Source organism: Rhodotorula toruloides (assembly GCF_000320785.1).
Source record: "Rhodotorula toruloides NP11 unplaced genomic scaffold Scaffold1, whole genome shotgun sequence".
Lineage (NCBI taxonomy): Eukaryota > Fungi > Basidiomycota > Microbotryomycetes > Sporidiobolales > Sporidiobolaceae > Rhodotorula > Rhodotorula toruloides.
Genome location: NW_015622961.1, coordinates 462,448 through 472,688, shown reverse-complemented (window position 1 = coordinate 472,688; position 10,241 = coordinate 462,448). Strand labels below are relative to the sequence as shown.

The following is a 10,241-nucleotide window of genomic DNA, read 5'->3' as shown; positions in this document are numbered from 1 at the left end:
CGGCGGCGGCGTCGAGCGGCGAGGTGAGAGGCCCCGTGAGGTCCGCTGCCGAAGTTGGGACGGCGGTGTTGGCGAAGAGCGAAGGGGGGAACGTCGGAGGTTGGTGCTGGTGCTGCTGCTGCTGCGTCGATTGCGTCGAGTCGAACGGGATCGACGCGGCGGACGGGCTGGCGCTCAGAGCGGGCGCGTACGAAGCGGGCGACGGGATAGGCGGAGTCGAGGGCGAGGCGGTAGGCGGGGTGGGGAGGTTGCCCGAGGCCGAAGCTGGAGCGGGCTCCTGCTTGACGGCGACGGGGACGAGGTCCTCCTTGCGCGCCGAGCCGGCCATGAGGACCTTCTTCGATCTCCTCAAAGTCGACTGCGTCGCGGGCCTGCACTCGGGGAGGGGCTTGGGCGGGGGAAGACTCGGCAGTCCCAACTTGGCCCTGAGCGCATCGACCTCGACGCGGAGCTGGTTGTTCTCCTCGACGAGAGCGCGCTCCCTCAAGAGCGAGTCGTAGACGTAATCGAGCGCCTTGGTGACGATGACGGCCTTGGAAGGGCGCTTGATGTGCTGCATGGTCGGGAGGGCCTTGGCGAGGTCGAGGAAGCGCGTGTTGAGCGACTCGCGGCGCTTGCGCTCGACGGCGTTGTGCGTCGCGCGCTTGTCGGCGTTGTGCGGTCCCTTGCGGTTGTTGGCGCGCGCCTTCTTGCCGACTCCTCCTCCTCCAGCCTGGGAAGAAGCGACGGACGAGGCCGACGCCGAGGTCGTGAACGACCCGCCGAGCGCGCCGAAGCAGTCGTCTGCATCGTCGCCGTCGAGCGCGTACTCGTCGTCGTCGAACTGGAGCGGGTCGAACTGGTCGTCGAATTCGGCCGAGGCGGCCGAGGGCGAGAAGCCGTAGGGGTGGTCTTGCGGGGCGGTCATGGTGGTGGTGTGCGCGTCTTTCAGTCAAGAAAGCCGTGCGATAAGAGCGAGTGGGTCGTGCAGGGGGAGTTGCCCGGAAGTGAGAAGGACAGCGGGGAGTGGGTTTTTGGAGGCGAGTGGAAGGCGGGGTGAGGCGGGTTCTGCATGGCGTGTAGAGACGTTGTCAGTACTTTCGTCGTTACGCTCTTCATCGTGGTTGTGGTCGTGGTCGTGCGAGAAGAGATCGCCGACGAACAGCGCCCCGAATGCGTTCAAGGCACGGCTCCGGGCTGAGACAAGGAATCGGTCCGAGCAAGGAGGACTGAACGAGGGTCCCAACGCACGCAAGAGGGAGAAGAGCGGGCACCAAAGGCAGCAGACTCGTAGTCGCGCAGATAGGTGAGCCCCTTGGGAATCGGTGGGTGGGTGTATGGACGCGGGGGAGACGAGGCGGTCGCGAAGGGGGTTGCTGGCGGGTCAAGGCTGGCGGCGGCGGCGGGCGGGCGGAGGGGAGAGGGGAGGGGGTTGGGTTCGCCTGGGTCAAGTCGAGGTTCGCGAGCTGCATTGCGTCGTAGAACAGTGTCAGTATCGCCGTGTGTGAGCGAGGGGTGCGAGTTGGGCGGTGCGGTGTGATTGGCTGGCGAGGTCGAGGGTGTCGCTTCGAGGTGCGGGCAAGGCGAGTGGGAGTGGGTGGGCTGCGTACCTTGGCTCAGCGTGCACCTGTGTGACCTGGGAGAGGGAGGGAGGAAGGGGAGGAGGGGGGTTCGCAGCTGGAGAAGACAAGAGAGGAGCAGGAGCGCCCTCGGCGACAACGCCACGGCTCCAGCTCTCCTTACCCCAGAGCTCTACTCCGCATTACAGAGGAGATAAGCACCACCCGTATTCTGCAATTTGCAGCTCTATCAACTCTGTCGACTCCTCCTGCTTGCTCCCTAGCCATCGCTCACCCCTCTCTGCTCCGCCCCGCTCACTCCCCTCCATGACGCACACAAGCAGAGCCCCTCTCCTCTCCGCCCGTGGATCCATTGGGTCAGCTGCTCCCATCTCGCTCGCAAACTCAGAGTCCTATCAGCTCATCCTGGCCAAGAGGAGGAGCGGCTCGGTGTCTATCCGAAGAGAGCGAACAGGGTCGAGAGAGCGTTGCATGAGAGAGAGAGAGAGACGAGCAGCAGAGGCGACAACAACGGATCGAAGAAATGGAGGCGAGTCGAGAAGAGCGAGGAGGAGAGGAGAGAGGAGTGTGTCGTGTGACGAGGGAGCGAGCATCACGAGATGAACACCTGCGTCCACCGACACAACCAGCGTCAGTATCCTGCAAGAGAAGAGAAATGCTGTCGCGCGAACGCACCTTCTTCAACTCGTCCCACTCGAACACCTCGCCCGTCGCGGGGTCGATCAGTTTGCCCTCGGGATGCTGCGACGCGCGTAGTGCGAGTCCCTGCGCCGAAGCACAAACTTCTCATCAGCCCACCATTCCCAGCGGCGCGAAGAGGTGAGGCGAAAGAAGAGAGAGAGACGGCGCAACGCACCTCCTTCGAATACACCCTCCCCTCACCCGTAACCCTACTAACGAGCGCCACCAACTGTCCTCCCTCTCCTCCATCGCCCTCAACCACTTTCCCCGTGATCCCACACACGATCGTCGAGTTGACGTGGTGAGAGTAGGGGACGTCCGGGCCTAGTGCTGAGAGCGGGGAGGAACAGAGCGGGCAGTTTGGGGAGGGTGAACCTTCGAGGGTGTGGACCGGGGGTTGGGTCGCCCCGTTCGTCCCGGTGAGGGACGGCGAATCGGCACCCGACCCGCCTGAGGTGGAAAAGACAATCTCCCCGTCCGGCGTGATGCTCGTCCTCAGCCCCTTGACTCCACCCAACGGCCACGCACTCGGCGGAGCAGTTTTCGTCCCACTCGGTACGGGACAACAGATGGGAGTCTTGAGCGACGCGATGCCTGCTTGGAGCGACATGTGGAGGAGGGGGATCGAGGGGAGTGAGTGGAGCGTGAGGAAGGTCGTGCGGAAGAGGGAGCGGAGGTGGGCCCAGCGAAGAGGTGAGTAGAGGTCCTGCGCCGCGAGCGATGAGCGGGTGAGCGAGAAGGAGTAGGGAAAAGGGAGCAAGGAACGCACCTGGTAGACTCGGCACGTCGTGTCGGGCGGATACGCAAGCAACGCCATCGCCCTACTCAACTCGCTCATCAACGAGCCCTTTCCGCTGCCATCTGCGCCCTCGTCGCCCGACGGGCCCGAAGTCTCGAGTTCGGCGGCAGTTGCGGGAGAGAGGTGTTTCCGCGCGTAGGCGATCGCCGAGACCGCGTCTCGTGCGCGGCACAGCTCGATGTACGCTTGGAGGTGGATCGTAAATTCGAGTGGGGACTGCGCGGCGTGAGTCGTCAGCTTCGCGAGTCTGCAAAGAGACCGTACCGCTACGCACCTTGAGCTTCTTGAGTGCCGTGCGGTTCTCCCCGACCCACGCAAGCACCTCATCGAGCCTCTTCTCCTCCAACCCTTTCTCAACCCGTCCCAACTCGTCCCAAACCTCCGTATCGACCAACTCCTCGATGCCCTCCTCGCGCGCCAACTCCCTCGCACTCTCCTTCAGCGGCGGCGTAGAGCGAAGAAAGTAGTCGACCAGTTGGTGTGCGAGGCGTTTGCGCGCCCATGGACTGTAGGCGGGACTGTCCATTGATTCTGGCAAGGCAGCGAGGTGGTCCAGCCGAGTCTGGACAACCCGAACAGCCTTGTCGTTCTGGCCCTTCAAGTCTCTCAGCTTGCGCTTCAAAGTCCGCATCCGAGCGAGCATCGAGTCGACCGATTTGAGCACCTCGGCTTGTGTCGAGGGGTCGAGCGAAGCGGACGACGAGGCGGCGGAGCGGAGGAGCGCATCGAGGTCTTTCTGGAACGTCGACGACGGGTTCAAGTTGTGTTCGTAGGTCTTCTGCGTCTGCTTTTGCAGCCGTCGGAGGTTGTCGAGCGGCGCCTGGGAGGGATGACGGTCAGCGAGCGGGTGGGGAGAGAAGCGAGCGAGGACAAACCTTGAGCGTCGCCTGCTCGAGCAGGAGCACTTGTTCAGGCACGAGCTTGTTGCTGCTGCTCATCCTGGCGCACAGCGAGAGTTTGAGCGGGTGCAAATGAGCGGGAGAGATGAAGAGACGGTTCGCATCTCCCGCTCACGCCGACTGCGCTGCTTTGCTAATTTAAGAGGCTGCAGGGATGGTAGCAGGTCCACAAGCGCAGGAGCGACCTCCTCCACCTCAACCGCGCATCCCAAACTACCTCCTCGATGCCCCTCAGCAACGCCTCTTTGTGACATCGCTCCTCGCCCTCCTCACAGCCTACAAGCTCGCCGACGCACTTCTACCACAGTCCGATGCGCCGCCAATACTCGCGGATGAGCTGCCGCTCAACTGGCTGCTGTGGAAGTGGGTTGCGGTCGATTTGGTCTTCGTGACGACGGTCGCTTGGCTCAGGGTGCCACGGCTAGACTGGGGCTGGAAGGCGCGATGGATGCTGAGAGCGGTCTTGGTAGGGCTGGACTATGCCCTGTTCGGGCGGTGGACGGTACGCGCGACTTCCTCCTCCTCCGCTTCCGCAGGCTGACCTCGATCAACCGCGCAGTTCACGGCGTCCGTTTTCATGCCAGCCCTCGTCAAGGGCTTCTTGACACGGTCATTGTCGACCGACGAGCATTCGGTGCGGCTAGCGGCTGTTGTCGGTAATGACAAGGCGCATCTTGGTGGACAGTATACCGTCCACATCCTCGCCGTCTCGTACGTCAAGCTTGCTGCTCCACGAGGACATGAAGCTGACTTGAAGAACGCTCGCGCAGCACGGCCATGCTCAACCCCCTCTCTACCATCTACTGCCGGCATCCTTCCCGCTCCTCCAAATCTGATCCGACTCTCGTCCCCCTCGTTCTCAACAACACCGTGCCGTCGAAAGTCACTTACAACCTCACCTCCTTCGACGACCCTCCTACATCTCATCAGTACACTGTCTCGGCTGCGTCGCTCGTCCGCCATGCGCATCCCTTGCAACATCACCGCGGCAGCGAATCGACGATCCAGTCAAAGGAGGACGACGAGCTCGCTCTCGCAGCAGAATGGTCGCTCGTCCCCTCTTCGCAGCGCTCTTCCTCCCAAGCGCTCCGCCATCGCCTTCCCTCCGACTCTTCCCCTTCCCGACCCTCCGCATCCGACCCCTTCGGCCTTGCCTCGACTGAGACGCTCTACTACATTCCCATCTCCTCAACAGGCTCGATTCGTCTCGACTCGGTTCTCGACAAGGACGGCCACACTGTCAAGATCCGCCGGAAACGAGCAACTTCGCCTCCGCCTTCAGCAGGATCAGCATCGTCGGACGCAGGAACGGTTGTTCTCGCTTTCGAAGAGACGCGGATCGTTCGGTGTCCCTCAGCGGGTCTCTCGCTTGCCCCGACTACGCTCGGGTACCAGGGACAGGAGGAGGAGCACCGCTGTCTTGTCCCTAACCAGGGCGTTGCCGCGAGTTGGCCGCTCGGACTTGTCGTAAGCGGCAGTGAGCCACTCAGCATCAAGTGGCATTCGCGCGAGGGTGATGCGGAGAAGGGCTTCAGGCGGGACGAGGCGCTCGAGGGGATCGTCCATGCGGGATCGGCGAACGAGGTCGTGCCCGTCCCAGTCAACGTCTCGCTCTCCCGGCCAGGGCGGACTACGTTCTACCTCGACTCGGTTAAGGACGGCTACGGGAACGAGATCTCGTATATCGACGTCGGCAAGTCTCGACACCTCCTCATCGACGGGACGATCCCCTCGCGCTCGGTCGTCGTCCACCGCCCGCCTGAAGTCGCCTTCATCGGCGAATGCGCAAAGGGCGAGGACGTCCACCTCCTCAAGGGCGGCAAGAAGCGCCTGCAGATGCGCTTGTCGGACATCGACGAGGAGTTGGCGGATGCAAGGTCGGCGGGAGCGGAAGGACCGAGGTTCAAGGTTCAGGTCAAGTTCACGCCCGAGGAAGCGGGCAAGAAGGGATGGACGAGGTTAATCACGACGGGTGGAGCGAGGGCGGAGATCGAGGTCGACCAGGCGGGCACGTACGAGATCCTCAGTGTCAAGAGCAAGTACTGCGGCGGAGCGGTCCTTGTCCCGAATGCTGTGCGTTCGCTTCGCTCCCTCCGTGGCTCGAGTCCAGCTGACCCGCTCTCCTGCAGTGCACCGTCGTCGTCCAGCCAACGCCGACGCTCTCGACCTCCTTCTCGCCTCTGCACGACGTCTGCAACTCGGAGACTGGCGTCCTCGCCAACCTCCACCTCACCGGCGCACCTCCCTTCACCGTCCACTACACCGTCACTCGTCTCTCCGGTCCCGGCTCGCCTCGCTCAACCCGCCACACCCGTCGCGTCCTGCATTCGCGCGACGAGCTTCGCCTCGAACCCGGTCCAGGCGAGTGGGAGTACCGCTTCGTCAAGGTCGACGACGCGTTCTACAAGGACCTTCCGCTCCCGCCCCAAGCGAGCTATGCCAAGTGGCAGAAGATTCCGGTCGTTGGCGACGCCAAGTGGAAGAACGCGGACAAGGGCAAGACCGTGCACAGCTGCGAGGGCGAGACGGTCCAGGTCGAAGTCGAGCTCGTCGGACAGGCGCCGTGGGACATCGAGTACTCGGTTGTTGGCTCTCCGTCACAGGCCATCACCGGCATCACCGAGTCGCCGCATGTCATCGACATCGACATCCCGAAGGGTATCGCCCAGCAGGGTGGCCAGTTCGCGCTTTCGCTCGGTACGTCTCCCTTGTCCCCCTTGTTCCGCTGCTTCTGATTGACCGCCTTGATTTCGTAGAGAGTGTTCGTGACGGAAACGGCTGCCGTCGACCGCTTACCGTCAGCGATCTCGTCGTCGAGGTTCGCCGTACCAAGCCGACTGCACGCTTCCACGGCGCTGAGGGCACGCGTTCGGTGCTCATTCGCGACGACGACACGGCGAAGATTCCGCTGCGGCTGACCGGCGAAGGAGTGAGTCCTTTCGCCTCGAGGCCCTCGAAGTCTCGCTCACCTTTCTCTCGCTCGTAGCCCTGGACGATCACCTACCAGCCTCCCTCCATCGCCGGCCGAACAGTCGACCCTGTCTCGTTCGTCGCGCACCAAGCCAACGCCGAGATCAACATTCGCTCAGCCGTCCCTGGCACCTACCGCCTCCTCAGCGTGCGGGACAAGTACTGCCCAGGCGACGTCTCCGAGCCTGAGTGGACGGTCCAGACGCTGCCGAGGCCGAAGCTGCGGCTGGACGAGAGCGTCGGAAAGGTCGCCAGGAATGGCAGCATCGTGAGGAGGGGAGTGTGCGCGAACGCGGCCGACTCGATTCCCGTCTTGTTCGAGGGTGCGCCCCAGTCTTTCACGCTCTCATAGGCTATCCTAATCGATCTGATGCTCACTCTACGCAGGCAAAGCGCCGTTCAAGGCCTTCTACACGCTGCAGAAGGGCTCGCACCACGGCGAGACTCGCCAGCACTCGCTGCAGGCGATCCAGTCTCGCGCCGACCTCACGCTCTACACCGCGACGCCAGGACACCATTCGTACACTTTCACCGGCGTCGGCGACGCGCTCTACACCGAGCCGAACGCGGCGGGTCTGGGAGCTCCGGCTGGCGGAAAGGCGGGTGTCGTGCGGCTCGAGCAGGACGTCTTCGACTTGCCGAGCGCTTCGTTCGCCCATGGAGCCAAGCAGGGCTTCTGCGTCAACGACGAACTCGCCTCTCGCGGCTCGGACGACCTTGTCGTCGATCTTGTCGGCCAGGCGCCCTTCGAGCTTGAGCTCGAGGTTCGCGAGGATGGTCACCGCAACTCGAAGCGCTACACTGTCCCCTTGATCCAGTCGAACTCGTGGCCGGTCTCGCTTCCGTACAGCCTGCACAAGGCGCAACCTCACAGCGTCCTCCTCCGCCGTGTCAAGGACGCCAATGGCTGCGAAACGCTCATTGACCCGTCTGTTCCCGCTCCCTCCGCCAAGCGGACGTCCGTCTCGATTCCCGTCGCCGAAATCGCCACCATTACGCCCGTCTCGGCGCAAGAGGACCACTGCGTCGGCGACTTCCTCGACTTCGTCGTGCAGGGCTCGCCGCCTTTCACCGTCAAGTACGAGTTCGACGGCAAGCAGCATTCTGTCCCTCTCACGAGCGGCAAGTTCCAGCGCGTCGCCGCCTCGCCCGGGATTTTCAAGGTCGTCTCGGTCGGACACGGCGAAGACCAATGTCGCTCGAACCAGGTCGACATTGTCAAGCGTATCCACCCGATCCCGTCAGCGCGCGTCCACACCGGCGACTCGTACGTCGTCGACATCCGCGAGGGCGAGCAGACCGAGATCGTCTTCAGCTTCACCGGCACGCCGCCGTTCTCGTTCACGTACAGTCGGCGGGCGGCGCAGGACCGGAGCAAGGACCGGACGGTGCTCGAGACGCACACCGTGACGTGCGTTCGCTTTCCCTCCGGCCGTGCTGACCTCGGTTCTGACCCTGTCCTTCGCTTTTCTCTCTGCTCGCAGCGGCATCGAGGACAACCAGTACTCGATCTTCACGTCGCAGGAAGGGACGTGGTCCGTCTCGTTCATCCAGGACAAGTACTGCGCGTATCCACCGAGCCGAGGAAGCGCGGTCGTCAAGGCGTAGCCACCACCGCCGACTCGCTCGGGCCTTCTCCTCCTTTCCTGTGTCCGCTTGCATACCCCCGCATAACCCGTACATGGAGCAATTTACCCCCGCCCGTTGAGCCTCCTCCTGTCCGGCCGCGGTCGGCTCGCTCGGACTTCGCAACAAGGTGATCGCCCGCTTTCTGCGAAGTCGCTGCGACGCTGCCACCGGCGCTGCTCTCCGCGAGCTCGCCTCTGCTCTCCGCGACGCTTGCTCTGTCATTCTAGCTCCGTCGTTTGCTGTCGTCGACGCAATCCGCGCTTCCTACCTCGCTTTCTGCCTGTTGCCGACACGAGCAAACTTTTTGTCGATGTCGCTCCGTTGACGGACTCGGACAGGCGAGAGGACTGGGTCTTCGAGGCTCGTTCGGCGTGTGCGCCATTGGCTCGCACCGTGTTCTACGGAAGCGCCCGACAGGTTTGGGAGCGCGAGGGAGCGAGGCGAACCCGGCCGACTCGCGGTTGGTCTTCTTGCTGCGCTCTCTCTCTCGCTTCTCTCCCTCCTTCTGCACTCTTGCTCGACAAGTCACATCCACTGCTACCGATTGACCACCGCTAGACTCAGCCACCCTCCGCCGACCCTCCGTTGACCCCAGCCACCGCCGACGCTCGCAGCCCTTTATCGCATTCAGCCATGTCCGCAAGCGCCTCCTGCCCCTTCAAGCACTACGACCGCGACCTCATCCGCGACGACCTCGAGCAGCGCGTCACCTTCAGCCGCGACTTCCTCCGATTCGACGAGGAGAGCGGCAAGACCCTCAACTCTGTCGCCAGCGTCGTTGCTCCCCTGGTCAAGCCCGTCGTCGACCAGGTCTACGTGCAGGTGCGTTGCAGCCTCGTTGTCGACGACTCGCGACCGGAAGGGTATCACTGTGTTGACGGCGCCGACCTTTCGCCCTCCTCCTCGAACAGCTCTTCCGCTTCGACTACACCGCATCCTTTTTCCTGAAGCGCAACGTCGGCTTCGAGGGCGAGCACGCTACGACGCTTGACAAGCTCACGCTCGACGACCCCCAGATCGCGTGCGTGCAGCTCATATCGCCCGACTGAAAGAATCCGCTGACCTTGTTCTCTCTCCCTTCCTAGCTTCCGCAAGTCCTTCCTCGTCAACTGGGTCACCAAGGTGCGTCTCATACTCTCCCTCGCTTGTCTCGGAAGCGTGTACTGACGATTTGAGCGCGCAGTGCTTCACCTCGGACTTTGAGAAGTTTGCGACCTGGGAGTATTTCGACAAGGTCGCGCGCATGCACACTGGCCAGGCGGCGTTCAAGCACCGCGCAAACAAGGCGCCGCTCGTCGTCGACCTCCAGCCTGGTCCGTCGAGCCGTCTTGCATCTCCCCTGGCGTCGCTGACAGTTTTTTGCTCGCTTCGCAGCCGCTCTCCTCTTCGGCTGGGTCATCGACGTCGTGATCAAGGCTGTCATGGCGCTCGACAACGACGTTGCCGACTTGCAGAAAAAGCAGGACATCATTTGCGCGTTCAACAAGCTCATCTGGTGCCAAAACGACCTGTGGGTCAAGTACTACGCCAAGAGCGACGAGGAACTTGCGGCGGCGACCCTCAAGGCCAAGACTGAGGACCCGTCGGCCTAAGGAAGTCCTCGGGCGTCGCTGATTTCCCGAACTTCGAGTTACCGGAGGGCGGTCCGGTTTCTCTCCCTCTTCCTCTTCTCTAGATGCTTCCACTGTCTGTTCCTCCGCGCTT

At 63.0% G+C, this 10,241-nt stretch overlaps 4 protein-coding genes across 4 annotated transcripts in view; 2 read left to right on the top strand and 2 right to left on the bottom strand.

The window, feature by feature from the left end:
• The window catches only part of RHTO_00188 (Hlh domain containing protein, transcription regulator), a gene marked incomplete at both ends in the record, with an annotated part of 1,276 nt that extends 369 nt beyond the window's left edge, over positions 1–907 (bottom strand). Inside the window, one exon of the mRNA XM_016413872.1 lies at positions 62–907. Coding sequence (XP_016276879.1) covers positions 62–907 — 846 coding nt within the window. The remainder of the gene's footprint in view (positions 1–61) is intronic.
• A 1,244-nt stretch (positions 908–2,151) lies between these two features.
• Positions 2,152–3,977, bottom strand: RHTO_00187 (negative regulation of gluconeogenesis; the record flags this gene model as incomplete). Its single annotated transcript, XM_016413871.1, has 6 exons — positions 2,152–2,166; positions 2,235–2,324; positions 2,416–2,946; positions 3,010–3,255; positions 3,314–3,859; positions 3,915–3,977. 6 exons carry the CDS (start codon positions 3,975–3,977, stop codon positions 2,152–2,154), a joined length of 1,491 nt encoding a protein of 496 aa, XP_016276878.1.
• Positions 3,978–4,092: 115 nt separating this feature from the next.
• RHTO_00186 (nucleoporin Pom152) lies at positions 4,093–8,516 on the top strand (the record flags this gene model as incomplete). Its single annotated transcript, XM_016413870.1, has 8 exons — positions 4,093–4,440; positions 4,498–4,649; positions 4,709–6,011; positions 6,068–6,635; positions 6,695–6,867; positions 6,925–7,231; positions 7,296–8,319; positions 8,393–8,516. The coding sequence occupies 8 exons, from the start codon at positions 4,093–4,095 to the stop codon at positions 8,514–8,516; spliced, it is 3,999 nt and encodes a 1,332-aa protein (XP_016276877.1).
• Positions 8,517–9,170: 654 nt separating this feature from the next.
• RHTO_00185 (Globin domain containing protein) lies at positions 9,171–10,129 on the top strand (the record flags this gene model as incomplete). Its single annotated transcript, XM_016413869.1, has 5 exons — positions 9,171–9,359; positions 9,449–9,558; positions 9,623–9,659; positions 9,721–9,850; positions 9,912–10,129. The coding sequence occupies 5 exons, from the start codon at positions 9,171–9,173 to the stop codon at positions 10,127–10,129; spliced, it is 684 nt and encodes a 227-aa protein (XP_016276876.1).
• Between the last annotated feature and the right edge of the window lie 112 nt (positions 10,130–10,241).